The sequence below is a fragment of the Bombus affinis genome, chromosome 7 (genome assembly GCF_024516045.1).
Source record: "Bombus affinis isolate iyBomAffi1 chromosome 7, iyBomAffi1.2, whole genome shotgun sequence".
Classification (NCBI taxonomy): domain Eukaryota; kingdom Metazoa; phylum Arthropoda; class Insecta; order Hymenoptera; family Apidae; genus Bombus; species Bombus affinis.
This window is the reverse complement of record NC_066350.1, coordinates 12,262,867-12,286,048: the sequence shown is the minus strand read 5'-3', so window position 1 is coordinate 12,286,048 and position 23,182 is coordinate 12,262,867. Positions and strand designations below refer to the sequence as shown.

The window sequence follows — 23,182 nt, the reverse complement described above, 5'->3', positions numbered from 1 at the left end:
TCCGTTCTGTCAGGTGTTAATAATAGCGGCAGATATATCTACAGGAAATATATATATATATATAGATATATATATATCGCGTGGCACCTGAAGAAGGTGAGAAACATTAGATCGGCAAGGGGGGTTGCAAGTAGGTCAGAGGGTCCACTCGTAACATGGCGTGCCATTTTTCAGGGAACACGTACGTATTTTCACGACGTATATGCGGCTCGGGGCCGAGGATAAAGTACTTTTCATGGTTCTCCAGAGATTCACAATTGATCGGTAACCGGTATGTCATTAAAGTCAAACCACTTGAACCAGATTTGTTACACAAAAGTTCTCGGTGTATGTGTGCAATGTATATACCTCTGCGCAAGCTTTTCATCTCTCATCTCTTTACGAATTACGTACATACCAACACTTGCGCCCACTGTCCATGTACTTATTCGTATTGCATGTATTCTCCGGCGAAATATCTACAGACGCGTGCTTTAAATTTAGCACCCTATGCGAACGTGTTAAAGATGGTGACGAGATCAGAGACCAAGGAAATATTGGCAGAAAAGAAGTAGGTAACGGATAACGGTGACGACTTTAGAAACGCGTTAACGAGACGTATTTCGACCAAGGTGTATCTCCAGCATAAGTAGGACCTTCGCGATAATTAACACGCGAACGTTCCACCAGCCACTTCCGTTATTTGACGTATATGCACACGTGTATTCTGTGCCAGGTTCGTGTCGCTAAATGCATACCTGGCGCCTCGATGATTTCCAGGATAAAGACGTATCGCCATATTAACGTCACGCTGCATGACACCGTTTACCTTTGGACCTTTTCTCAGTGCCGCGAAACACGAATCGGAGTTACACGTCGAGACCAGTTAAGAAAGACACGAGAATTAGCACGTACAAATTAGATTGTCAAATCTACGCGATACCAGCTATTTTATTAACGAGATAATCTGTTGGCGGTATTTGCGGTGGAAAGATAAAAAGGAGGGCGCTAATGCGTTGAAAACGAGTTAGACTATACATATGTATAAGATCGTGTTCCCGTTGGGGAAAGAAAAGGTCGAATAACTTTTCTCCTTCGCGCCATAAGTGCACCAAGGATAAAGAGGAAGTTGATGTTTTCAGTGTCCATTATACGAAATATCAAAAGCACGATCTTTATCTTCGAACAGGGATACGATCCTCAATGGAAGTTCCTGTTTCTCCAGAATTGCTCATACTTGTAATAACAGCGATAAACAAGCATTTTATATTCAACTACGGTTCGCTTGTTTAAAACACTTTGCACGGAGAAGTGGAATAAAACGTGTTGCCAATAAGAGTTAATGTCCCTCCGATCTCTTGCCAAGTCGTTCTCAAAGCCGCGATAAAGTTTCCCTGACGGTTCTTACGGTACTCTAGCAAACGTTTACCCGAATGTTCCCTCGAAAAGATGGGTAATTTATTTATTAGGATTTTATATCCCGTGCTCGTACATCCTCATGGAGATGGGACTAAAATTTTCAGAAACGATTTTCATTCCCCTCGTCGAAGAAAGTTGCGATCAACTTCCGCGAACTGAGCACAATAGTTCCGCAGGTATTGATTCATAGTGCGTCACACGTAAGACACGACTGCACCCTCTCATGACTGTGTCCTCCTATATCCGGCTCGATGACATAGTCGATAACGCTTAGTGTCTTGTCCGATGGAGCAGGCTAATGTGACCCGAGCATTACGAGCGATATCAAGATCTATGAATTACTCGTTAATCTACGATAAATCATCGGCTGCTTCGATATTCGTGTTTCGAGATTCTTAGGGAGCCTTAACTTTCGCGCGACCAATAGCTCGACTGCCACTACAAATTGAAAAATGTGCGCCTTATGTCTTACATCTTAGTACGATGGCTGTTGGAAAACGAACTGGATATATATACGCGTATCCCTTTCGAAGCTCTCGTTTCGAAAGTAACGTGTCTACAGATAGTCGAAGCCAGCCAGTTTCCTTTTCCACGTCCGTGTGTAAGCCGGGAGAACAAAACGGTACGACGCGACGCGCGTCTCCTCGAATGACGCCCGAATCGATTGCCGGATTTAAGTCTGTAGAATATAGTCCGTTCGTTCTCCCTCGAGTACGTTTACCATTCCGGCCTACTGCGATTCCCTCCGGCGACGGAGACGTATTTACAACTCGTTGTAGTATCTCGTCCTCTTTCTGTTACAGATGAAAACAGTGTCTCGAGTACGTCGATGAGATATCGAAAATATTTTATCCGGTATCGATGATCGATGGCGACGTAGTATTTGCATAAAGCTCGATATACGAGACAGCATAGATACAATCCTTTTCTGTTAGAATCGCGAGAGTATAGATAAAACTATAGTTCGATTAAAAAGATAACAAATTGGAAGGCAGGAAGCATCGACATTTTTTCTTTTTTTTTTTTTTTTTTGTCGTTTTTTTAAAACTGTTCATGCGTTTTCATGTACTGTTCTATACTTGGAAATTCACGGATGAACGGATGACACGCGACACGAACGAATCGAATATGATCGGAGAACTGTTCCATGACGTTCGTCCACCATCGATTCGTAGCCGATGCACGATGTCGCACCGTAATACAATAATGATTTTCGTGGATTTGTGAATATTACAGCATCGATCGATTCGATAGTCGAATGGCCACGGAGTTTATCCGCGCGAGCGATCGAGCACGGCAAAAAGTTACTGTATTTTAATAACCCGGTTTATCTGACCGAATCGAGTGCGTTCCCAGAAGATTAATGCGTCAGGGGAAGAACGCAACGATTATCGATTCGACCTGGTTTGCTCTCGAGCCGAGACTTCTTCGTCGAACTTTACTTTCCCGCTTTACTATTCATACATTGATTATCGTGTAAAAATACGGCTATCTTTCAGAACTTCAGCGGGCGCACACTTTCGCACATAGAGCCCTTCAGGTCGTGCAAATTGAAAATTCTTTATTCATGAAAATACGAGAGAAATCGCGACGAAGGAAGAAGAAGGAAAAGATACGGGAAAAAGTTACTATTCTTTCAAATTACAACCTTTGAAGTCGATACTAGAAACGTGTAATAAAGAAGTTAGACGTTTCGTCTCGAATTAGCATCTACTTCGTCCTACGTTTGAACAAAGTCGAATGTGTGAAATCGGTCGTGACAAGTAAAATTCGCGAAACGTTGGAACGTAGATGCGGTGGCAGGAATGCACTTGATCGTAAAAAGACAAAGAACGAACGTGTGAATGCATCGGATATCACGTTCATTGATAATTGCACATTCTATATACATTAGTTCCGCGTCCCTTGCTTAAATAAAATTTAATACCTACGAACGGCTCTCGTACGCCGTTCATGCTAATTTATGTTAATTTCATTTCCCAGACTATGAATCCAGGCTAAATTGTATTTTAATCGAAACATACTTTCAATTCTTCTGCTCGTAGACTTCAGAACTGGAGTCAAGTTGGCGGCGTTTATGCCGTCACCTCGATGGAAATTGTTTCAACTTGAGCGACAGATATGTCGCCGTTTCGGTAAATCTATCGCTCGTTCTATTGCATAATACAAGAGTTGGTTTGCATAAAATTAACCGACAGACTTGCTACTATTATATTTATCGCTAAACTTGCCTCTATATTTGAGTAAATAATTCTATCGACCTTTTTCATCGTAACTTTCTCTGTTTGTCTGCTCTTTCAATTTGATAATAATAAAACTTTAAGTGACTTATGCAACTATAAACAAGCTAAGTTTTATTTCGTAAGATAGGTTAAAATGAAGAATAATGTTTTCAGAACTGCTCTAAAAGAGAAGAAAGGATAAAGCTATTGTCTTATAATATGAGAATTTTTCTTAACACGCGCACGATGTGGTAAACGATTGGCGGAGATATGGTCGGTGTTGCGGTATATCGTCCCACGGAACTGGCAACAGGCATTTAGAAGCATACGAAACGCGGTTCACCGCGGTTACTAATTAATTTCGAGCGGTAAGCTGGCGATTAACTCGGCGGTAATATGATCTCGTACCCACGCAACCAACGCCTACGGATTGACAAATATGCTCGATCAGGTGAACGCAATGCTGTCGCGAAAAGTTAAGCGGTAGTTAGTGACTCTAAAGGCTGTGATATGGGAGCAAGCTCGTGCAATAGGGCCAGAAATAATAATAGATTATCACGGCCCTAGATTCAATGAGAGCAGCTTCGATAGCAATTTCGATAGTTTCTCCGCGGACGAGCCACGTGAAATTTAATTATCGTTTATTAATTTCGCCTTCGAAGAGGAATGTCCTTTGCCCGAATATTCTGTTACGAAATTGTTTTATGCAAACGTAGTACGATCCACGTGTATCAAACAAAAATTTGTTCAGACTTCCGTTCGAAACTTCTCGCGCTTAGGAGGATTCAAACGTGTTACGTACATTACGGTTAGCTTTATCAGATGCGAGACGAGGCATTACCGCTGATGAGGTTACGGTTACCCTTTGTTCGAGCTTCCTATATTCGCATAGCGGATCGTTCATCATAAGCGCAGTTAGAACCAAAGATATAGTTATACTAAGAATCGAAAGTTATGATAAATGATTGATCATTCGTAGCCGTAGTCGAAGATAAAACGATCTAGAGGATCAAAGAGAATCTTCCGTTGAATTTTATCACGCGTTCCTTCGCCAGTCGAACGTCGTCTTTGGAAAACTACAGCGAAAGAAAAAATCCGTACGACGAAAATAAAGCGTGAATACGAACGCGAACGACTGGCGTTTCTCGAGCACGTTTTCACGTTTGGACAATAGGTAGCTTTTTATTTACGTTCAACGTTCGCTCTCTTATTTCGCAGGCGGCGCCACCGCTAACAGTGAATTACACGCGCAATACGATGCCACTCTTTTGTGGCGCGAAGAATGTGCCGGAAGTAATCCATAAAAAATGCTACGTGTTCAATTTAACCATGGCCGTGTACACGTTGCCGAAGTCATTGACTAGCGGGCGCCGGCTTTTGTGCCCTGTACACGGCAATGAAAAGGTTAAAGTAATTTCGAGTCGCGTTTCATGCAACAACGTCGTCCCTGCTCTCTGATGCGTTTATACCATGTGTGCGCCACCGCCGCATTTTCTCGTCCGTCTTTTCGAACAGGGCCTTGCGTGAGTCACCGTGAAAAAATCCCTGTGGAACGCGCGGCGTTGCGGACTTCAGTTTTGGACGCGTCTCCAATTATCGGAAAAACTTCGTGACAAGCCAGCTCAAGTTTACCCACGGATCGAACGTAACAATATAGCCAAGCCGTTATTGTTGTTGTAATACAACAATATCAGTTTCTGGGATAGCTGGTCGATAAAGCGGTTTTATACTCGATCAATGTTGTACTTGGCTTCGTGTAGTCGTGAGAAAAATCCACAGAAGAGAAACGGTTTAAAACAAAACGGTTAATTATCCATAAAAACGCGGGTCATTCGTCGCACGGAATTTTTCAGGAACGTTGAAACCCAAAGCTCGTGAGAGCTCGGGTTCGTTCGGGGATTGAAATTAGTTTCTCGCTTGCATAAAGGGAAAGTGTAATTTGCAAAAAGTAATTAAAAAGCTTGGCGCGAGCGAACGATTTCGCGGATAACTGTGTCACAAAGGCGTCTCTCGTTTCTTTGTAACGCGAACACCGCAATCCTTTCGCGGAAACGGGATAGAAAAGGACGACCGCGCTGTACGACACGTATACTCGACAACAAGGACGACTCGACGAAGGACAAGGTATTTCAAACATAATGTAATCGCATGTCAGAGATCTGTGCCTTAAGCCATCGGATTAGCATACGGCGAATCCTTCTGGCGTACCGCGAACGGTAGAGGTGTCAGAGGCACAGAGAAATAAAAAGTAATATATAGAACGAACGTGAGAGTACTCACCGAAAATACCGCCAACAGCCGCTGCCTTGAAGACGACCCATAACGAGTAGGTGTAGATAATCCGTCCTCGCAGCCACCAATCCATGGTGTTCGCGACCTTCGTCTGGCCTGTTGTACGCGGCCCGTCGTTGACCTTAATCTAATTCGATCAATGTTGATACCGGATACAAGATTTCGATGTATTCTCGAGTCCGTCCGTTTTCCCTCGAACCGCACAGAACTCGATTCAGAACAGTCTCTATTCCCTTCTTCTCGTGAAGAACGAACGGAACAATCGGGGGAATCATCGAGGAAACCGCGTTGTTTGTTCACGATCGTGGCCGCACCTATTATACACTCGCGAGCTCGCGATCTCGAGACGGATCATCACGCGCGAACGAAGCGAGCCGCTAAAGCTCGCATAAAGTAATCGGCAACGGTTTAACGTGACACGATGTCAACCCGATACGCTGCTATACAGGAAGTTTCTTTATACTTCTGGTTAAACGTGTAACGACAACGACGACTATCGAACACGAAACAGCAGGAGCACGCAATCCCCGGCGGAATGCGTGTTTCCGGGGCCCGAGTCAGCGGAGCGCCGACTATCCAGAAAAGATCGAGTTTAACCCTCTCCAACGACACGCACCGAACAATACACACTCTGTTTATATCGGATATTGTTGCATAGGAGAACGCGCGCGCACACACACCACCGCCGTTGTATATGTTGTCCGAATCGCGATCGGTCAAATACTAACGGTGAACACTCCGTGTTGACTCGACTTCTCCCACCCACCCTCCCGCCCTCCCATCCCCGGGCACACTATCCTGAGTTTTTCTCTCTGTCAACGTTTGTCGTGGCCACTGTTCGGCCACTACTCGTTCGCGTTTTCGTTTCTCTGGATAATCGTTTTCCTCTGACTCCAGCTCTTCTTCCTCCTCCTGCTCCTCTGCCTGCTCCACCTCCGACTTTTAGTGCCGCTCCTCCTGCTTCTTCCTCTTTTTCTCTAATAGTGCCAACGTCCTCGATATCTTATCGGTAGGGCAGGGTGGCGTGGCACAGGACCGGACCTTTTACAGGAAACGACGTTCGCTCCGCTATTTCTAGAGCGAGCGGCACAACCCGACCGATGCATGGTTGGCGTGCACCGGTCACCGAGCTGCCTCCGAGCGCAATTAATCAAGCTTTTAAGCGCTTTCTTGCGACGGCCTGGCAGCACCGATCCACAGAAACGAACCTCTTCGCAGGGAGCTTCTTCTTCTCTGCTGCCAGTCGAAATCCTGTGGCGCTTGTACGAAAAACACACGAAGAAGGTAACGGCAGAAGCAGCCAGAGACTCTGAGATTGCCGGATGATTCTTTCGAGTCGACGATGAACGAATGGAATCGCGATCGTTCGCGAAAATCCACTAAATCGCGCACATTTATCTTCCTATTATTAATCAAATACACCGAGGTACAAATAATCGCCAAATCACACGTATCCTATACACATCTAAGTTAAAAGGGTCAATGGTAGGTTCGATATTCGAAGAATGGTATTAAAAGACGAAAGAGTCGTCTCTAGTCGCGAGAGGTCTTTAAATCTCGGATTTCTTGGCACGCGCGGTCCTCGGCAAAGTACCTTCGCTCCGAACGTCGAACAGAACATCCATCGTGGTTGCCTGTATTCTTTGTTCCGAGAAGGAATCGAAGCAGGGTCCGAACGAATCTCGCAGATGCTCTAAGAAAACGAAAGGAACAAAGCGTGGTCGATCGTTGGCCGAGGTTTCATGCCATCCCTCTTTCAAACGCAGAAAAAAGATCTCCTTTAGTTGGTACACGTTACGTCTATTCACGCTCCGGGGAAAAGTTTGTACATTGACCGGAGGCGAGAAGTTTCACGAGTAAATGCTTCTTCGTGACTCGATTTTTCGTTCCGCCTCAAAGGTGGAACATAATCAAAATTTTCATGCCTCGAGAAATCCCGTATACCTCTGCTCAATCCCTCCTTTTCGCTGGCTCACCGCGAAGATATTTCTTTGATTGTCTTGCAACAGCTTGCAAGTAGAAGAATCCCTTTCAACTTTTCGCCTCTCGAAGGTTCGACGATAAGTACACGTTCGTTACAGGCTGTCCAAGCGCTTCGTCCTCGGTAAGCACCAGCAGACCCGTGGCAGAATATTGTGCGTACTCGTCCTTCGATCGCAGTCACGGTACGTCCGCCGCGTAAACACTGAAATGCAACGTAGAAGCTAGTAGCCGGCGCGAAGAAGGTGGAACGCGAACGTTCGCCGTGTAGGTAGGACGAGGAGAGGAGATAGAAAGGATCGAGAGCCGCGATGCAGACGAGGAAGGGACAACAGGTAACTCGCGGCTGAAATCGGGAGGCGAACAAGCAGCAACGAAAGAGAGAGAAAGAGAGAAAAAAGAGAGAGGATCGAAGTCAGAGAGCCGGTCGTCGAACCGGTTTCCTCGCAAGAGATCGCAACGGGCCAATTGGAAATACCACTGACAATGAGTCCACTGGTCGGCCCCTTTACGATCTCTCAGCGCTCACCTGACGATCGAAAGAGTATGTTCGACGAGAGTCTAGATCCGGATAAAACGATGGCCCCATCGAGCGTCGATCCAGTTCTACCACTGGTTAACCGACCGATCGGGAATTTTATCGGTCCCATCGAGCAAACCACGATATCTAGACTCGCGATCGTGCCTCGTGAGTAGCCAAGGTCACGAACCAACGAGACGCATCGCACGGACGACCATCAGCGATTCGATCCTTCTTTTCCTCGATATCGAGCTGTGTCACGGAAACGTCATTGCCCTCGCGGCTCGTAGGAAACGCGCAACGATGAAGATAACGTTCGAGCCGAGTCACGATGAAAATTGATAAAGAGACAAGGGAGACCAGCAAGACGGAACGATAGATAGAAACCGATACTATCCGGACAAGAATCGTACGACGCGCGGTTTAACAACTTCTTTTTCGATCGGCGACTGCTTTAAAATCTTTACGAGCACGAAAAAATTGCATTTTAATCGGAAACGTTCGTTTATCGCGGTGCAGCGTTAGGAAAGGGAATCGTCCAACGAACCGTTATTTCATTTCTGCATTTCGTTCTCCGTTTCGATTGTCCTCCAGTGGCTGTTCGATTCGTCGAACGAAGATACATTTTTTACAAGGTCCGTGAGGTTGGAATACGCGTGCCGTTTACATTTTTCCCAAGAGAACAAACAATCGAATCTACCAACATAGCTCACGCTGTCCAATTTTCGATTCCAAATAACACAGGCAACGTATAAATTTCCTCTCGCCTTTTTTCCCGAATCATCTCTCTCGCGAAATAAGTCTTGACACGAAATATCGCGAATTGTTTCTGTGAAACGTATTGCCATTTGATTAATAAACATGATTGGTAACGCGATTGATATTCTATTGTCTTTCCGGAGAAATGAAAAAGAATGAAATAGGAACTCGCGGCACACGTACACGTTTTGTCCTTGATATTCCATTCGCGGGATCCAGATCTAGATCGCGCGAATTGATCGATCGACTGGATCGCTGCGAATCCGAGTTAAGTGGCGCGATTCGATCTATCGTAGTGTTACGGGGCAAACGTTTGTCGCGACGTTAAGTGAAAATCACCGAATCCGATTGATGTTCGCCGATCGAGAATCGCACAGACTGTGAATGTTCGCCGCCTGCGTTCTGCCACGCAACAGTTTCGAGCGATTAAGCCCGGACGAGTCGCGCAGGGAAACGAATTCGAATCATTAATTTAACGGTTGAAAGGCCGAACAATGCGAAGCTCGGCGTTCACACTTTTAGCAGGCAGAAAATTACGCCGGAGAAAATGAACGGTACTTTCCAATGGGACGTATCAAAAAACGGAGAAGGGGGAACTTAAAAAAGAAAAAAAAAATGTAAAAAATAGAGAGAAATGGAAAAAGGTTCGCTCAGGTTGTCATCGTGCAATTTTCTTCCAGCTCGTCCTCCTCTCTGCCCCTTTTTCTCACGCTCTCTTTCCCTCTCTTACAGACATAGAAAACATATTCAAAAGGGAAGCAGAATTTTCCATCGGATCGCGTGAACAATTTCGTCACGGAACGAAACGCAAACGCGTCTTCCGTCCGGCGTCTCCCCTGGAAAAATTCTTTCCCGCTGTATCTGCCTGGCTCTCGTACCTTCCAGTCCCCGTCCAGTTTCAGGCGCGAACACGCCGTGGTACGGAGGAATGGAACGGGATAGACGTTGAAGATTATGAAACACACGCGGCCAACGAGACTGTCAGGCGCGGGAGATCCTCTGCCCGTATCTTATTCCGCCTCTTCCTTCGTCTGACGCTACGTGGAGTAGCACGACATTAATTTCACGCGACACGCCAACGTCGTCCGACGACGATCACGCGTCGTCACGATCGCTACGATCACCGGTTGCGATTTCGAACCAACACGATGACATCGTGTGCCTCGAACTGACTGTGAACCGAGCAGACGCGCACGACGTTCCGTCAAGCACTCGCCGTCGCGTCGTGCGTGTGTCCGTCGATCGGTCGTCGGACGAACGACAGAGAGGCTAAGACAGCTGAGCGCCGCGACGCTGCACGTCCCACAGAATCACGATCCGCACTGGTACGCCATCGAGCGTTAGGGAAACTTCAGCAACCCTCCAACATCCTTCCCCCACTATTTCGACCCACCACCACAACCACCACCACCACTACCGGCTTCCACTACCACCATCGACAGCACCACCACCACCACCACCACCACCAGGCACCAGCAGCTCGGTGTCGTTGCTACCAGCACCAGGCTAGGGCACCGACTATGAACGCAAGAACGTATACGAGACACAATACTCGTACCAGTAGCACCCGTTCGGTTCTCCAGCGACGGACTTTGCGCGCACGCTGCTATCAGAGCCTCTACGTCGTCGGTGTGCGCGAGCGCACCAGGTACCACTCACCCCTCACTGGCTTTCTCGATTTTATCCCCCTTCCCTGCTTTTTCTTCGCCCTCTTCCTTCTACCCTTTCATGTCTTTTTTTCAACTCTCTACCTTCCTACTTCCGTTCCCTCTTTCTTTCTTTCATTCTTTCTTTCCGTCTTTCTTCCTTCCTTTCCATTTCTTCTCTTTTTTCTCTCGTTTCCCATTTCGACCACCCACTCTTTCGGATTACAGCACGGTGCATGACGATTTCGCACGAAAACATTGTCGAGTGGTTGTTCAAGAGTCTCGAAAATCCTAAAAGTGTTTCGACGAAGCCCGCCGCGCCGCCGCTGCTCAGCTCGTAAATCCGAGCGATCGTCGCCTGCGAAAACGGCCAGGAGAAAAGAAACGACGTATGGATCAACGCGAGAAGAGACATAGTTCGCGTATCTATCCGTCGTTCGGATGGATTTGTTTGCAAATATCGATGTGCCGCGAAACTGATTCGTTCTTTTAATGTCGCTTCCTTTTGATTCTTCGTATCGAGACCCGAAAGTTGAGCGCCGGTCTTTCCTTCAAAAGCGGCCGCGCCGGTGCACGCTTCGCGTCATGGAGTCAGATTCTTTTGTGCATTATTTTCTCCTATTTCAACGAGAAAAAGATCGGAGTCCTTGAATTATTAAGTCGAATCTATTATAGCTTTATCGCGCAAGATTTTCCTCCGCGTCCTAGGGTTTTTGCACGAGTCGCGCGATACGGATTTCTTCGAGCTCCCGAATGAAAACGTTGTCGCCCAGGCTCCAAATAATTTCACTCGACAAAATTGAACGTGAATCCCTGATCCTGGATAAATTGTCGAAAAAGATTCGCGACTCGGTTACGCGATAAAATATGATTGAAATGCGTCGTTCTCGGTAAACGACATTATTATCCTTCTCCTTCAATTTCTCCTTCTCGTGTTTCGCTCTATTTTCTCGCTCCATTATCGCATTACGATTAAACGTTTCTTTTATAATTTAAACAGATTCGAACGAAGGTGAGATACGCGATTCGATTAAACGCGAAACGTCCGTTTTGTTTTCTCGCTAATCTGCCGCCAACTCACTTCGAATTTATATTCTCCGGACTAATCTCGTGAAAAACTTTCTTCGCGGAACGATCCGTATTATTTAAACGTCTGATTTACTTCTTTCTTTCGCCAGTTTATCAACGGATCACTTCTTAATTTGTCTTTTCTTTCTTCTTAATTTAATAAGAAAATCGTTTCCCAGAGATAACACGGTGTTTTGTAATTAATGGCCGTCGATCGTTGAAATGATCGAGGAAGCGCGTACGTTCGACGGAAGAGGGCGGAAGAATTTCGCGCGTATTCCCACGAAAATCGATGTCGCGATAGAATCGCAAAATCGATTCGAAAAGAATGGCCATCGTTCGCACGCTGTTTGTAGATCGAAATTGGAATCGGAAGTTTCCAAATACGCGCTACGATTTCGATTTATATGGAGGGATTGCGAATCGTTCAGTGCGCGCCAAACACGCTAGACAGGATGCTCGCGACGGGTTATCTTCGCGGACGAAGTATTTCGTCGCTTGTGCACGTACCGAAAACGTACTTTCGCATCTTCTCATCGCCCATCGCCTAATCGCAATCTCTACTACGTCCAATGGTAATCATTCATCGATGACACGTCAAATCGATCCAGCGACGAGGAAACGTGTCAAATAATTCGCCCAAGAAATCCATGCCATCAAGTTAGGTCCATACGATGTTTTCAATATTTTCCATTTCTTTGGAATATTGAGAGGCGCGAGTGTAGTGTATGCATAATAGCAAAGGTTTGTCGACTAAGTTTATCGTCCGATCTTATATATTTGCTATTCTATTAAGTAAATATTTACAAAAAGGCAGTCACCTCCGATTTCGATAATTTTTTCATACGTTGTCAATTGTCGAATTTTTGTTCCCAAGGTTTTAGTTGGCAGTCGTCGTTTATTACAAAGTTATTATCGAAAAATCTGAAATCTTTGTTTCCGATATTTCTTACGATTTCGACGAAATTCGCCACTCGCGATTCATCAACGATTCACGATCAGTTCAAATTCCTACGTCCTAACGTTATATATTGGTAATATATATATATTGCCAGAGAATGAAAATTTTCGAATTTCCACCATTAACAACGCAACATGACGAGCTGTTAATTGATACGTTCGTACGAACGAAAAATGTTTTTCGTAAAACGACGAAATGTTCTCGACGTGGGAATATTTCAGAATCGAGCAATTTGAAACTATTAATTTCTCGTTGCTTAAATCGTTACTATAGGCGGACGGATACGGATAAGGTGTAATTTTAAGATCAATACACTCCACGGCACTTAGCTTTCAAACGGTTATTCAAGTATTAACGTAGCTTGCCGAATAATTTCTTACGTGTTGATGCTGATTACTCCTCGTCAGAGCTTTCTAGAAAAAGAACTAACCCTTTTCTCATGAACAGCGGTTGGTTGGATCGATCTTTGTGGGGAGGCAATTAATTTGGATAATTTTAGCAATTGTGATTTAAAGACTTATTCTATCAATTATTGTTTAGCCATGTATTAGCGATGATCGATGAACAACGAAATTCAATTTGAAGGAAATGGAGTTATTATGGAAATGGAAGAGGCTAAATTTCAACATCGAAATTCTAATATTCGACGAACAATAGACTTCCGGTGGTATAGGCCGTGCTGTGCAAAAGATATTTCTAGTGGCAATTCTATTTCGCAGACTAATGTAATTTCCTCTTACTTAAAAGAAGATTACTTCTTAATCTATAGTGATTGCTGGAATGCATATGTAAAAATTCATGCAAAAATATATCAACGTTGCATAGTTAAACATTCGCTGATCACAATTTCGTTGATCCAGATATAGGTGTCCATACTCAGAACATAGATACAATAGATTATGGAGAGATATTCGTACAAATATTCCTACGTACGATCAGAGAGAATACCGTTCCAACCATTATCTAGCAGAATTTATGTTTAAAAAAGTATTTGATTTCGATAAACGATTAGATGCTTTCTTGCAAATAATAACAGATACATATCGTATAAATGTAAATGTAAACGAATGAAGAAAATAAAAGAGAAATACTAACTGTGCAACGTTTCGTGAAATTGTTTTGTGTATTGATACTGTAATACAATAAACGAAAACGTAGGCGAGGGATGTGCTCCGCCCCTCATCCTCCACCCCTGCCCTGGAAATAATCTAGCCTGACCTAACCCAAGTCCAATTTTGGTCTGAATTAGGTGTGGGTTAGGTTTGATATAGCTAAGGAAGAGGTCCTGGTTATTTACACTCTATTAAATGCAAATAGTATACGGAAAATTATGTACATTTTTGTAAACTTTTTTCTGGCAATAGCTTTTTATAAACGACGACCCTCAAAACTAGTCAGGGTGGGATGACATTGACGACATGTTGAAAAATTATCGAAATCAAAGGTGGCTCCGTTTTTGTAAATATTTACCTCGTATCTGATGAAGTTTAAAGAGTGTTATTTACCACGTACTTTTGAAAAATACTATTTAACAAATATTTTCTCTGATTGAACATGAAATACACCAAGACAGAAAGAATGTTGTTTTGCTACAAGGAAGGGAGATCTTGTATTTTAATGAAGAATAGTCGAGTTATTAAATGTCCAAGAATTTACCGAATTTTAATTTCAGTAATTTTAATTATTTTTCATACCCTCTATCGTCTATACAAAATTTTTATTTTATGCCAAGGTACTAGATAGTTCAAAATCCTATGAAAAGAAGGAACTCGTGAAAGAAGCAAATTCTTACCCAATAAATAACAAGATGATCTACGAATTCTATAAAGATATAATAACTACGAGTTTCTTCCAAATCTCATTATGAACTTCCCGAATAATCCAATACGTATTAATAATTTATGTATCACACCATTGCTCGACTACCCCTTGAGACATGATTCGTAAGTGATAGATACCATGCGATAATTCTTCGTACCTTCGTTATACAGAAGTCGGAAATGAGCGCACAAATAATCTGAACAAGCTTTAAACATTTTCAATAGCGTTGAAGTCGGGTGTATCGTCGAGTCAAGCCACAGAGTAATAATTTAGTTATTCGAAAATAATTTATCATTTATAATACAACGACGTAGTTACCAAAGCGAGTTTTTTTTATGGTCCTAAATCAATCAAATCTGTAAAAGATCAATATTTGAAGTTAAAAAATCAACTACCTAGGCGAAATACACGGACAGCATGCACCGATGAAAATACCAGCATCGAATAACAAAGAACGCTTACATGGGAAAATTTTTCCACCGACAAGAAAAAACATGTCGGTGTAAAAGTAGCTTTTTCATTTTTACAGGTTGCTAAATTTTCATGGACTTGGACTAAAAGTGGTTCGATCGAATTTTTAAGTGGATTAGTCGGAACATGGTTGTGCATCGTTTCCTCCGACCAAGGAGGAAAAGAGAGCTAGCTAACTTGACCTATAAATCCTGTTCGAATAGAAAAGAAAATCCTCTGTCTCGTATTTGGCCATTATTCGTTCTAGCATTATTCGTTTTCGCAATAAAGCATTATTTTCTCCGGAAATATACTTCATTCGGAAATATTAAACGCAAACAACATGTATGCGCGAGTGTTTGAAACATCAGCAACGAATATCGGGGTCGGACTTTCGGAGTGAATTCCGTAATAAAATGGAATAATAACGGTAATTGATAGCCAGTAAAACCTGGTTAACAATTATTGACAACCCGGTCGATAGCTATACTTATATACAGCACGCTCGTATTCTAATTTCGATAGTGGGTGACGAACTAATTTTTTCAAAGGTAAACGTTTCGTTAATTAAACTCGTTCCTCTTTTATTTCAAATTCCTGCTGTACACAAACGACGGTTTATACACACGACGGTGTCGCATTTCCAATAACGTTTTTATTCTATCTATTACCTTCGTTGAACGAGTAAACCAATAATAGAACTACCTCAAACACAAAAAGAACGAAATATACGTAGCAAAGAAGTAACATCGCGTGGCATCGTAATCGCGGTAGTGACGACTAACCAGAACCATACGGCGCGGATCGACGAAGTAAAACGTGAATATGTAGGAACGCGATTGAATAAGATAACACGAGACAGAAACAAAAGGGTGTATAGGCAAGCCATGGAAATTGGAAGTACGTTCAAGCCACCGAAGCCAGAGTAAGGTCTGGGTTAGGCCACCTAATCCAATGTTTTACAGGTTTACTGATTGCGGTAGAGTACACCGTCCCTCCACAGAGGGGTGAACTTACCCTCCCGTGTGTCGTCCCTCTCTGGAGGCCGGTCTCTTCCGTTTCCTAGCTCCCATTCCCTTCCTCCCTTTCCACAAGTCGTTACCTCTAGTCTCCGTCGTTCTGTCTCGCTTCCTGCCCTAATTCTCTGGCAAATAAACGCATCATTGAGCAGCCGTAGATTTACCAATCAGGCCGATGTCCTCGTACAGGACGATAGAAGCCGTGCGGAAGCCCGCACGATTCGGAATAGCAATGAAAACAGACCTTTAAATCTACCCCTATCTCTCTTTTCAACGGTATCTGGCCGAGCGCGTTCATCTTCCGCATATCCGCGTTTTCCACGTTTCTCGTTCGAACATCACATTAACACACCCTGTTGACACTTCGAGCTCTCTTCCCTTGGTCGTTTTCATTTCGTTCGGACCTTGCCAGCTTTGACGAGGTCCTTTGCGTCGATCGTCCTTGAACAAATTTTCTAGACTTCTAGGACGGTTTAGATAGCCAGAGCTGTGGATCGCATTAAGCCACGTTTGGGATGGTCAGTAATTTTTACCAGCCATCGGAATCTCGTTTGGCATTCCTTTAACCGGACGTCTCGAATAATTCGTCGTTGAACGATTTTTAAAGCATCGAGGAATTCCAGATGGGTGGCATTTTATTTGGACCGAATTAAAGGTACCGGGAAAAAGTTCACTAGCATAAGCAGCAAAAACCTGTTCTGTGATAATGGACGCTTCTTGCATCCACGTTGCACGCCGCGTTAGTTTCATGACTGAACGGATAGATGGATAGATGAAAGACTGTGATGTCTCGGGTATCGATTAAGGTGATAGAACCCCTGCGTCGGACAAGGAGAAAGTTGTAAGTTGATGAAGACAAATGATAATCCCCTTATTTTTAACCCCAGCCTCTCGGAAGTTATCGCGACTAATGAAAAGCGAGTTCGATCGCCAAGGGCGAGAACCACGAGTCTTTCTCTTTCAACATGGATTATCTTACTTACGATTCACGTTCTTATCCGTCGTGTCTCATGCATGTCTTATGAAGGTTTTGTTTAGTTCAAAGCAAATTCCGATACTTTTACGAACACGGAAAAATGATAAATTCCAACGTGGTAGTTACCCGTGGGGGCAGAATCCGTGGGGTAATATACGAGGTGAATGCGTTATGACACACCACCAGCGACGTGTAAAGAAACACGCGAAGACGAGAACACTCGTCGATCGTCAGTTCTGCCTCGTTAATTATTCACGCCTCGGTCGCTGAACCGATTGGATCTCCCTCTCTCTCTCTCTCTCTCTCTCTCTCTCTCTCTCTGTCTTTTTCTCTTACCCTCTCTCCTGGCTTTCGTTGAAACACCAACATTCCGAATTCAGAGACTGATTTTATTCTAAAAACGACTCTAAATAGGCTCTAATTTTCTAATCGATTTACAGTCGCGCGGTTGCCGTTGGAAATTTCAACGCGGTTGAAATCGACGTTGGTTCTGATTATTGCACATACATACGATCACGCGTTAAAATATTCCCGAGCCGGTACGAGCATTTCACGTTCCGCGGAACGAACACATCAAGACATACGTTGCCAGGCTGTACAAATTAAATCATGATGCAGCTTTCGTCCACGGTACATCGCGTTAAATGCCGTAATAGTAGTTTAACAGGTCGTAATGTCGCCGCTATTGCGCGTGTTAAAGTAAAGTAACGTATTTGGCGAAGGAGTATCAGGTTTTCCGTGAAAAACATCGTAGAACTATATGTGTAAGCTCTGTGGGTAATTCGCGAGGGCTCTTCGAAACCGTGGCAGAGGCCAGGAAATTTTTTACGACCGGTCCAACAGCTCGCGAGAACGTTGTAATTTCTCGGACAAGACGTAAGCTTGCCATCCTTGTCTGTATGCTAAGTAATGGTGAGCTAAACTCGCGATGTTTACACAAGTTTACTTCTGATTTATTCGCGTTCCGCACGATGCCTTTCTCCCATCGCTCTCCCACCCCCCGTCGAGTTATACGACGCCATCTTTCCGGGATATTCCTTTTTCTTCTCGTGCTCACCATGGATCCGTACTTTCCCGCTACAAACTGTAATACCCCGAGGTATTTTGCGGGTGAATAAAATATTTGAACAACCAAACGTCGTTTCTAGTCCCCGATCTTTATCCAGTTAAATCCGTACGACGTAGACCCCGCGTTGGTCGGTTGGTCGTAGTAGCCCTTTGTTCGTCGGTGGAAGGAATCGTCGCGCGATCGAGCTGACCATAACCGAAATTAAATGAATTCCAGCGTATAATATATGTATGGGAAGTGGATCTAAAAGTAAAAGTAACGCGATAATATTTTTAAAGTTACGTTTGATAAACACGGCTAACTGAGTGATACTTTGCATAAATACAACGTGGCTAGTGCAGTTGCTCCGGATGTAGTCTTTTTATAGAAAATGTCGACCCAGTTTCTATAGCTCGATGGTTAATCACGATCCGAGCGCAGAATATTCTAGGAACGTCTCCACTTAACGCGAATAATACGTATCTATATTGCAACGAATCCTTAATTCGCCTATATCGATCAATTTATATTCGAAATGACTTTTTCAATGTAATTCGCGATTGAACATTTGGTAATGTATTTATGATACATTAATGCAATCCATTAGTCTTGAAATTCTTTAAAGCCTGAGAACAGAATACATGTACATACTTAGACGATCAACACCTATGCTCCAGCACTAGCTTACGTTCCAGTGAATGTGAAATGAAGTTAAATCCTACCAGCGAACCCTGTTAGGTTGTACAGAATATATACATTTAGTGTCTCGTGAGCCTTATTCGCTACAAAGGATACCTTGCAAGTGCGCAGACAATAAGTCGACTGAAAGGGGAATAAGTCGAATAAGTCCTATCAGTCGAAGATCAAATACAGCGTGGACAGATAATACGTTTCAGAATGTTCTATAAGAAAATTCCTTTCAATTGCTTCCCTGTATTAAAATATCATTTCTCGTACAAATATTACACCTCTTACATTGCATTTCGAAAATATTACAAACCAAACTAATCCAATCGTGTGTAAACACATCAAATCCGTAAAAAGCGGATCACAAGGGCTAAAAATGGATAGTTACGAAGATAATATTCAACCACTGCTTTCTAGAGACTGTTATTCTTCGCCAACACTGTGCGTTTATCTCGTTGCAGACTTTCAAATAATTTCTCGTTTTTCCCGAAAAACTTGTTCCAGACGCGTCATTTTTATTAAAATACATGCGCGATACGACATATGGAGCGTTAACGTTTGCTCGTCGGTTCTACAGGTCGATAATTAGATCGGTTAATTAGGTAAAACATTGTCTGTACCTTGCCATCCGACGACGATATAAATTAGCCAGCACGCGAGTTATTACCCCCATTTTCAATTAATTAGAACGTCGACAGACGCTATCTCGTTACCACAGAAGCGCGCAACATTCGCGATTTTCCGATTACGGGCGTCGAAGAAAGATGAAGGTTAAAAGGGAAGACATTCGCGAGAACCAAGCATAAATATTCTCCCCTATTTCTTTATTATTCCTTATACCGACACCGTTCCGCTAATGCTTACTAGCTTCCAGGGCAACGGACGCGACGTAAAAAGTCTTTCTCTTTCTGTGTAATCCGCTCTTCGCGCTCCCACTCGTAGAATCACTCTGCTGCGTTTTAATCACGCACAAGAGCTCCATTGTGACTATGTCGGCTGACTAACGCGGCTGCGTTTGTCCCGCCATAAAAGCAGCCGGATAATGCTGTGCTCGGTTTCTTTTCAATATCCCCGCTTACGCGAGGGGATCGTAAATGAATTTAAGATTCGACGTGGTACAATCCGCGAGTTTACACCGCCGAGTATCTCAACGGAGAAAGGTTAGTTTTTAATCTATAAAGTAGCTTCGAAAATTGTCGGCTGCCAAAGAATTTCGTAGTAAGTGAGAGGCGACGGAATGATTAAACCGTAGACGAACGCGTACGAAAAGAATCAGAGGCGAGAATAAATGAAATGTTGCTAAACAGACTCATTAACATTATCGTTCGTTTTATTAATTCCCCGGACCATTCCGCTGCCAAGGAGACTTAACCCATCGATACCGGTCGATCGATAACCAATTTTGCCTGCTGCCACAGACTGAGACCACAGTTTCCGAAATGGATTGTCGTATTTTTCGTGGCGTACCTTGTTACACAACCGATATCGATCGGCTGTAACGCAATAAACATTCGTTCTGACCTGCGCGTCATATTGCCCTGGACCGAGAAAAATTTGTTTAAGGGGCACAACAGGTAAATTTATCCACAAATTGAATCGTGTAAGAAGTGCTCCGATAAAAGAATAACATTTGGCTCGGGCAACGATTTATAACTTCGAACAAACACTCTGTTTCGGAACAACGCGGCCTGGAATGTATATACATATATTCAGCGGTCGGCGATCCAAACCTGGTACTTTCGAAAACTTTGTCAGCGCCCAAAAGCGTACACCCACTTCCCTTGCGTCGTTGTTTCTGAAATCGAATCGTCGAACAGATCGGAAAAATTTCGCCCCTGCAAACCGTGGATGTCTCGTCGAAATTCCGCAATGACGACGAATCGTGGATTATTCCTATCGTCTTTGCGACGACGGCTGAGCGGTATCATCTCAAAATAAGAGAAAAATTTTCGTGGTTCCTCGGGGATATTACGAAAACACTGAATCAATAACGCGCGAAACGAGCGAACTTCGTGTAAAACTGTTATCTCATTAACCCACTTTTCCTGTATTTCTACTTCCATGTATCACCGAGTTCGGCTTTTCGTGTTTTCCATCGTATTTAAATCAACGTGCAGTTCTCAAAAAACATACGAAATTGCAAACTCATAATTGATGATCTTGTCGTTATGTTTTAAGCTATAGAAAATCAGAAGAATTAAAGGTAGCGTCGATTACTTTTCCACCAACTTCAACTATTATTTACTAAATCGTAACTATAGTCTGATTCGTGTCAGTCAATTAATTACAATTGTTAAGCTCACGATAGAAACAATTCTTGTCCATGTTTGTCGTTTTCTCGGAAAACAAAAAAGATACATTTCGATTTTTCACTTACCGATTAAATCATGAAGTTGTGAAACCATGACAAGGACTATGTTTCTAGAACCGCTTATGTTTCGTTCGACGATAGATCAGAACGTAAATTGTTTTTTCACAAGAGTACGTTACTATCTGCGAAATCAAACAATTTGACATTTGTAATAAAATTTCTAACATCAGAAACACGATACAGACCGTTTACAGTAAAAAGTCTTGATTGAATAACGAAAACATAATCGTATCTCTTCACATTTTTTTCTCCCACTACTTTTCGTTTCTTCGCTCTACAGCCCTTCCTCCTCTTTGTCCCCTTTCTTGTCATTCTCCCTTTCCTCTCCTTTTTTGCCTCTTCCCGGTCTTCAGTTATTCTTTTCCTCATTTTTCCTCTTCTTTCCGGGATAAAAAAAGGCTTTCGTTACATTAAGAGACGATCATCACTCTTTACATCTTCAGTCGTATGGAAAAAATTGTAATCGCGCCACAACGATCATCGATCATAACCGCGGACCAGAAAAAATTACGTCAGCTTAGCCCGGGCAATGCTATTCGTCAAAAACTCCTTTTCCGGATATCGTGAACCATTGGAAATGGAGTCTCATTGAATTCCACGGCATCAGCCTTGGCACGCTAGAAGCGGAGAAACTAGTGTCTGCACGAAATTCCGCTTTGACTACAATGCCCCAAGGGTTAAGTACCGCGGGCACAGCGGACATCGTCGTTCCAGAACTCGGCCAGTTAACCCGGCGTTCAAAGCTTCGCTTTGCAAACGGCGAAAGCAGAAAATCTACTTCCCCCAACTTTTCCATCTCTTTACTGTCCACCCTCATTCTCCCTCCCACCCACACTCCTTTCCCCTCTTGTTCTTAAGCAAACCGAACGATTTCATTTTTGAGACAACATCGTGAAATCCCACGACCCAGCATCCCCTACTCACGCTCTACTTTTTCCTCTTTTCGATATACTTTTCTTTTCTCACAGAGTATAATCTAGGTCGAAAGCTTTCCTGACTGACGCGAATTGATTAAGAATATTGAAAAACATGAAGCGCTGTTGGAGTTGCGGCTGTATTCTTGCTGGGCGTGTTGTTACAAGATAACAGAGGAGAAATTAGTGTCGACATAAAGTTCCGTTCAGCGTAGGATACCCCAGTGGATTAAGTACCCCTCACATATATCGCACAAAAGCTGTTAACTCGGGACTCAAAACTATAGATTGCAAACTGCTAAAGCGGAAAAACTACTTGTTCCAACTTTCCGATCCTCTTTGTTCTTGCTTATTTCTTCTTGCCTTGGAATCACGCGAATGGACGCTTAACGGGAATTGAACTAAAGAATTTCCTTCCCTATGAAAGAAGAAAATTTCAAAACTCGAACGTCCGTGAACAGGTAACGAGCCGCTTTGTTCAATTCCAATGAAGAATAGGTAAAAAGAACAGGAAAAAAACGAGAACGACGAGAGGAACGTGAAATATCATCGAGGTAAATTATCCGCACGAAAAGCTCAACCCATAAATGGAGAGTTTGATGGACACAATACCGATTTCGACTCATTTAGCGACAAAGTACGTTTAAATTCGCGCATATCCGAGTGGAATATTGCTCACTTGTTTGATCTCTAACGAGACGGCTGAAATAGTTCGAGTTGTAATTTCGAAAATAACGTTACATTAACGTGTCGGAGATAAATGGGACTGTTGAACATTAAATACATATCATTTGAGAAGTTATTTATACGAGAATTAGACAGAGAAACGTTCTCGGTTTGTAATATTTAATTAGTGATTCGATTTCTTATGTTAGTTTCAACTGGATTGTTCACCTTATTGATGAATGGTCGCGTTTACACGATTCTATAACAATCAGGAAATTATTAGCTGTTTAAACGTCATTGTTTACTAACTGTGTATACAAGTTATACATTCATTGGTAACGTACAACCATTCATTGAACAGAATACCCTCTGTGAATTGAATTA

General features: G+C 43.2%; 1 protein-coding gene across 4 annotated transcripts in view; it reads right to left on the bottom strand.

Moving 5' to 3' along the window:
* The window catches only part of LOC126918609 (tyrosine-protein phosphatase 99A-like), a 419,436-nt gene extending 412,781 nt beyond the window's left edge, over positions 1-6,655 (bottom strand). For 3 of the 4 annotated variants that reach the window (XM_050726686.1, XM_050726689.1, XM_050726687.1), the window contains exon 1: positions 5,901-6,654. In XM_050726686.1, the coding sequence (XP_050582643.1) occupies positions 5,901-5,985 (85 nt within the window). In that variant the 5' untranslated portion in view covers positions 5,986-6,654. Of the gene's footprint in view, positions 1-5,900 lie in introns of all 4 variants that reach the window. The other variant, XM_050726688.1, reaches the window with a different exon arrangement.
* Positions 6,656-23,182: the final 16,527 nt, after the last annotated feature.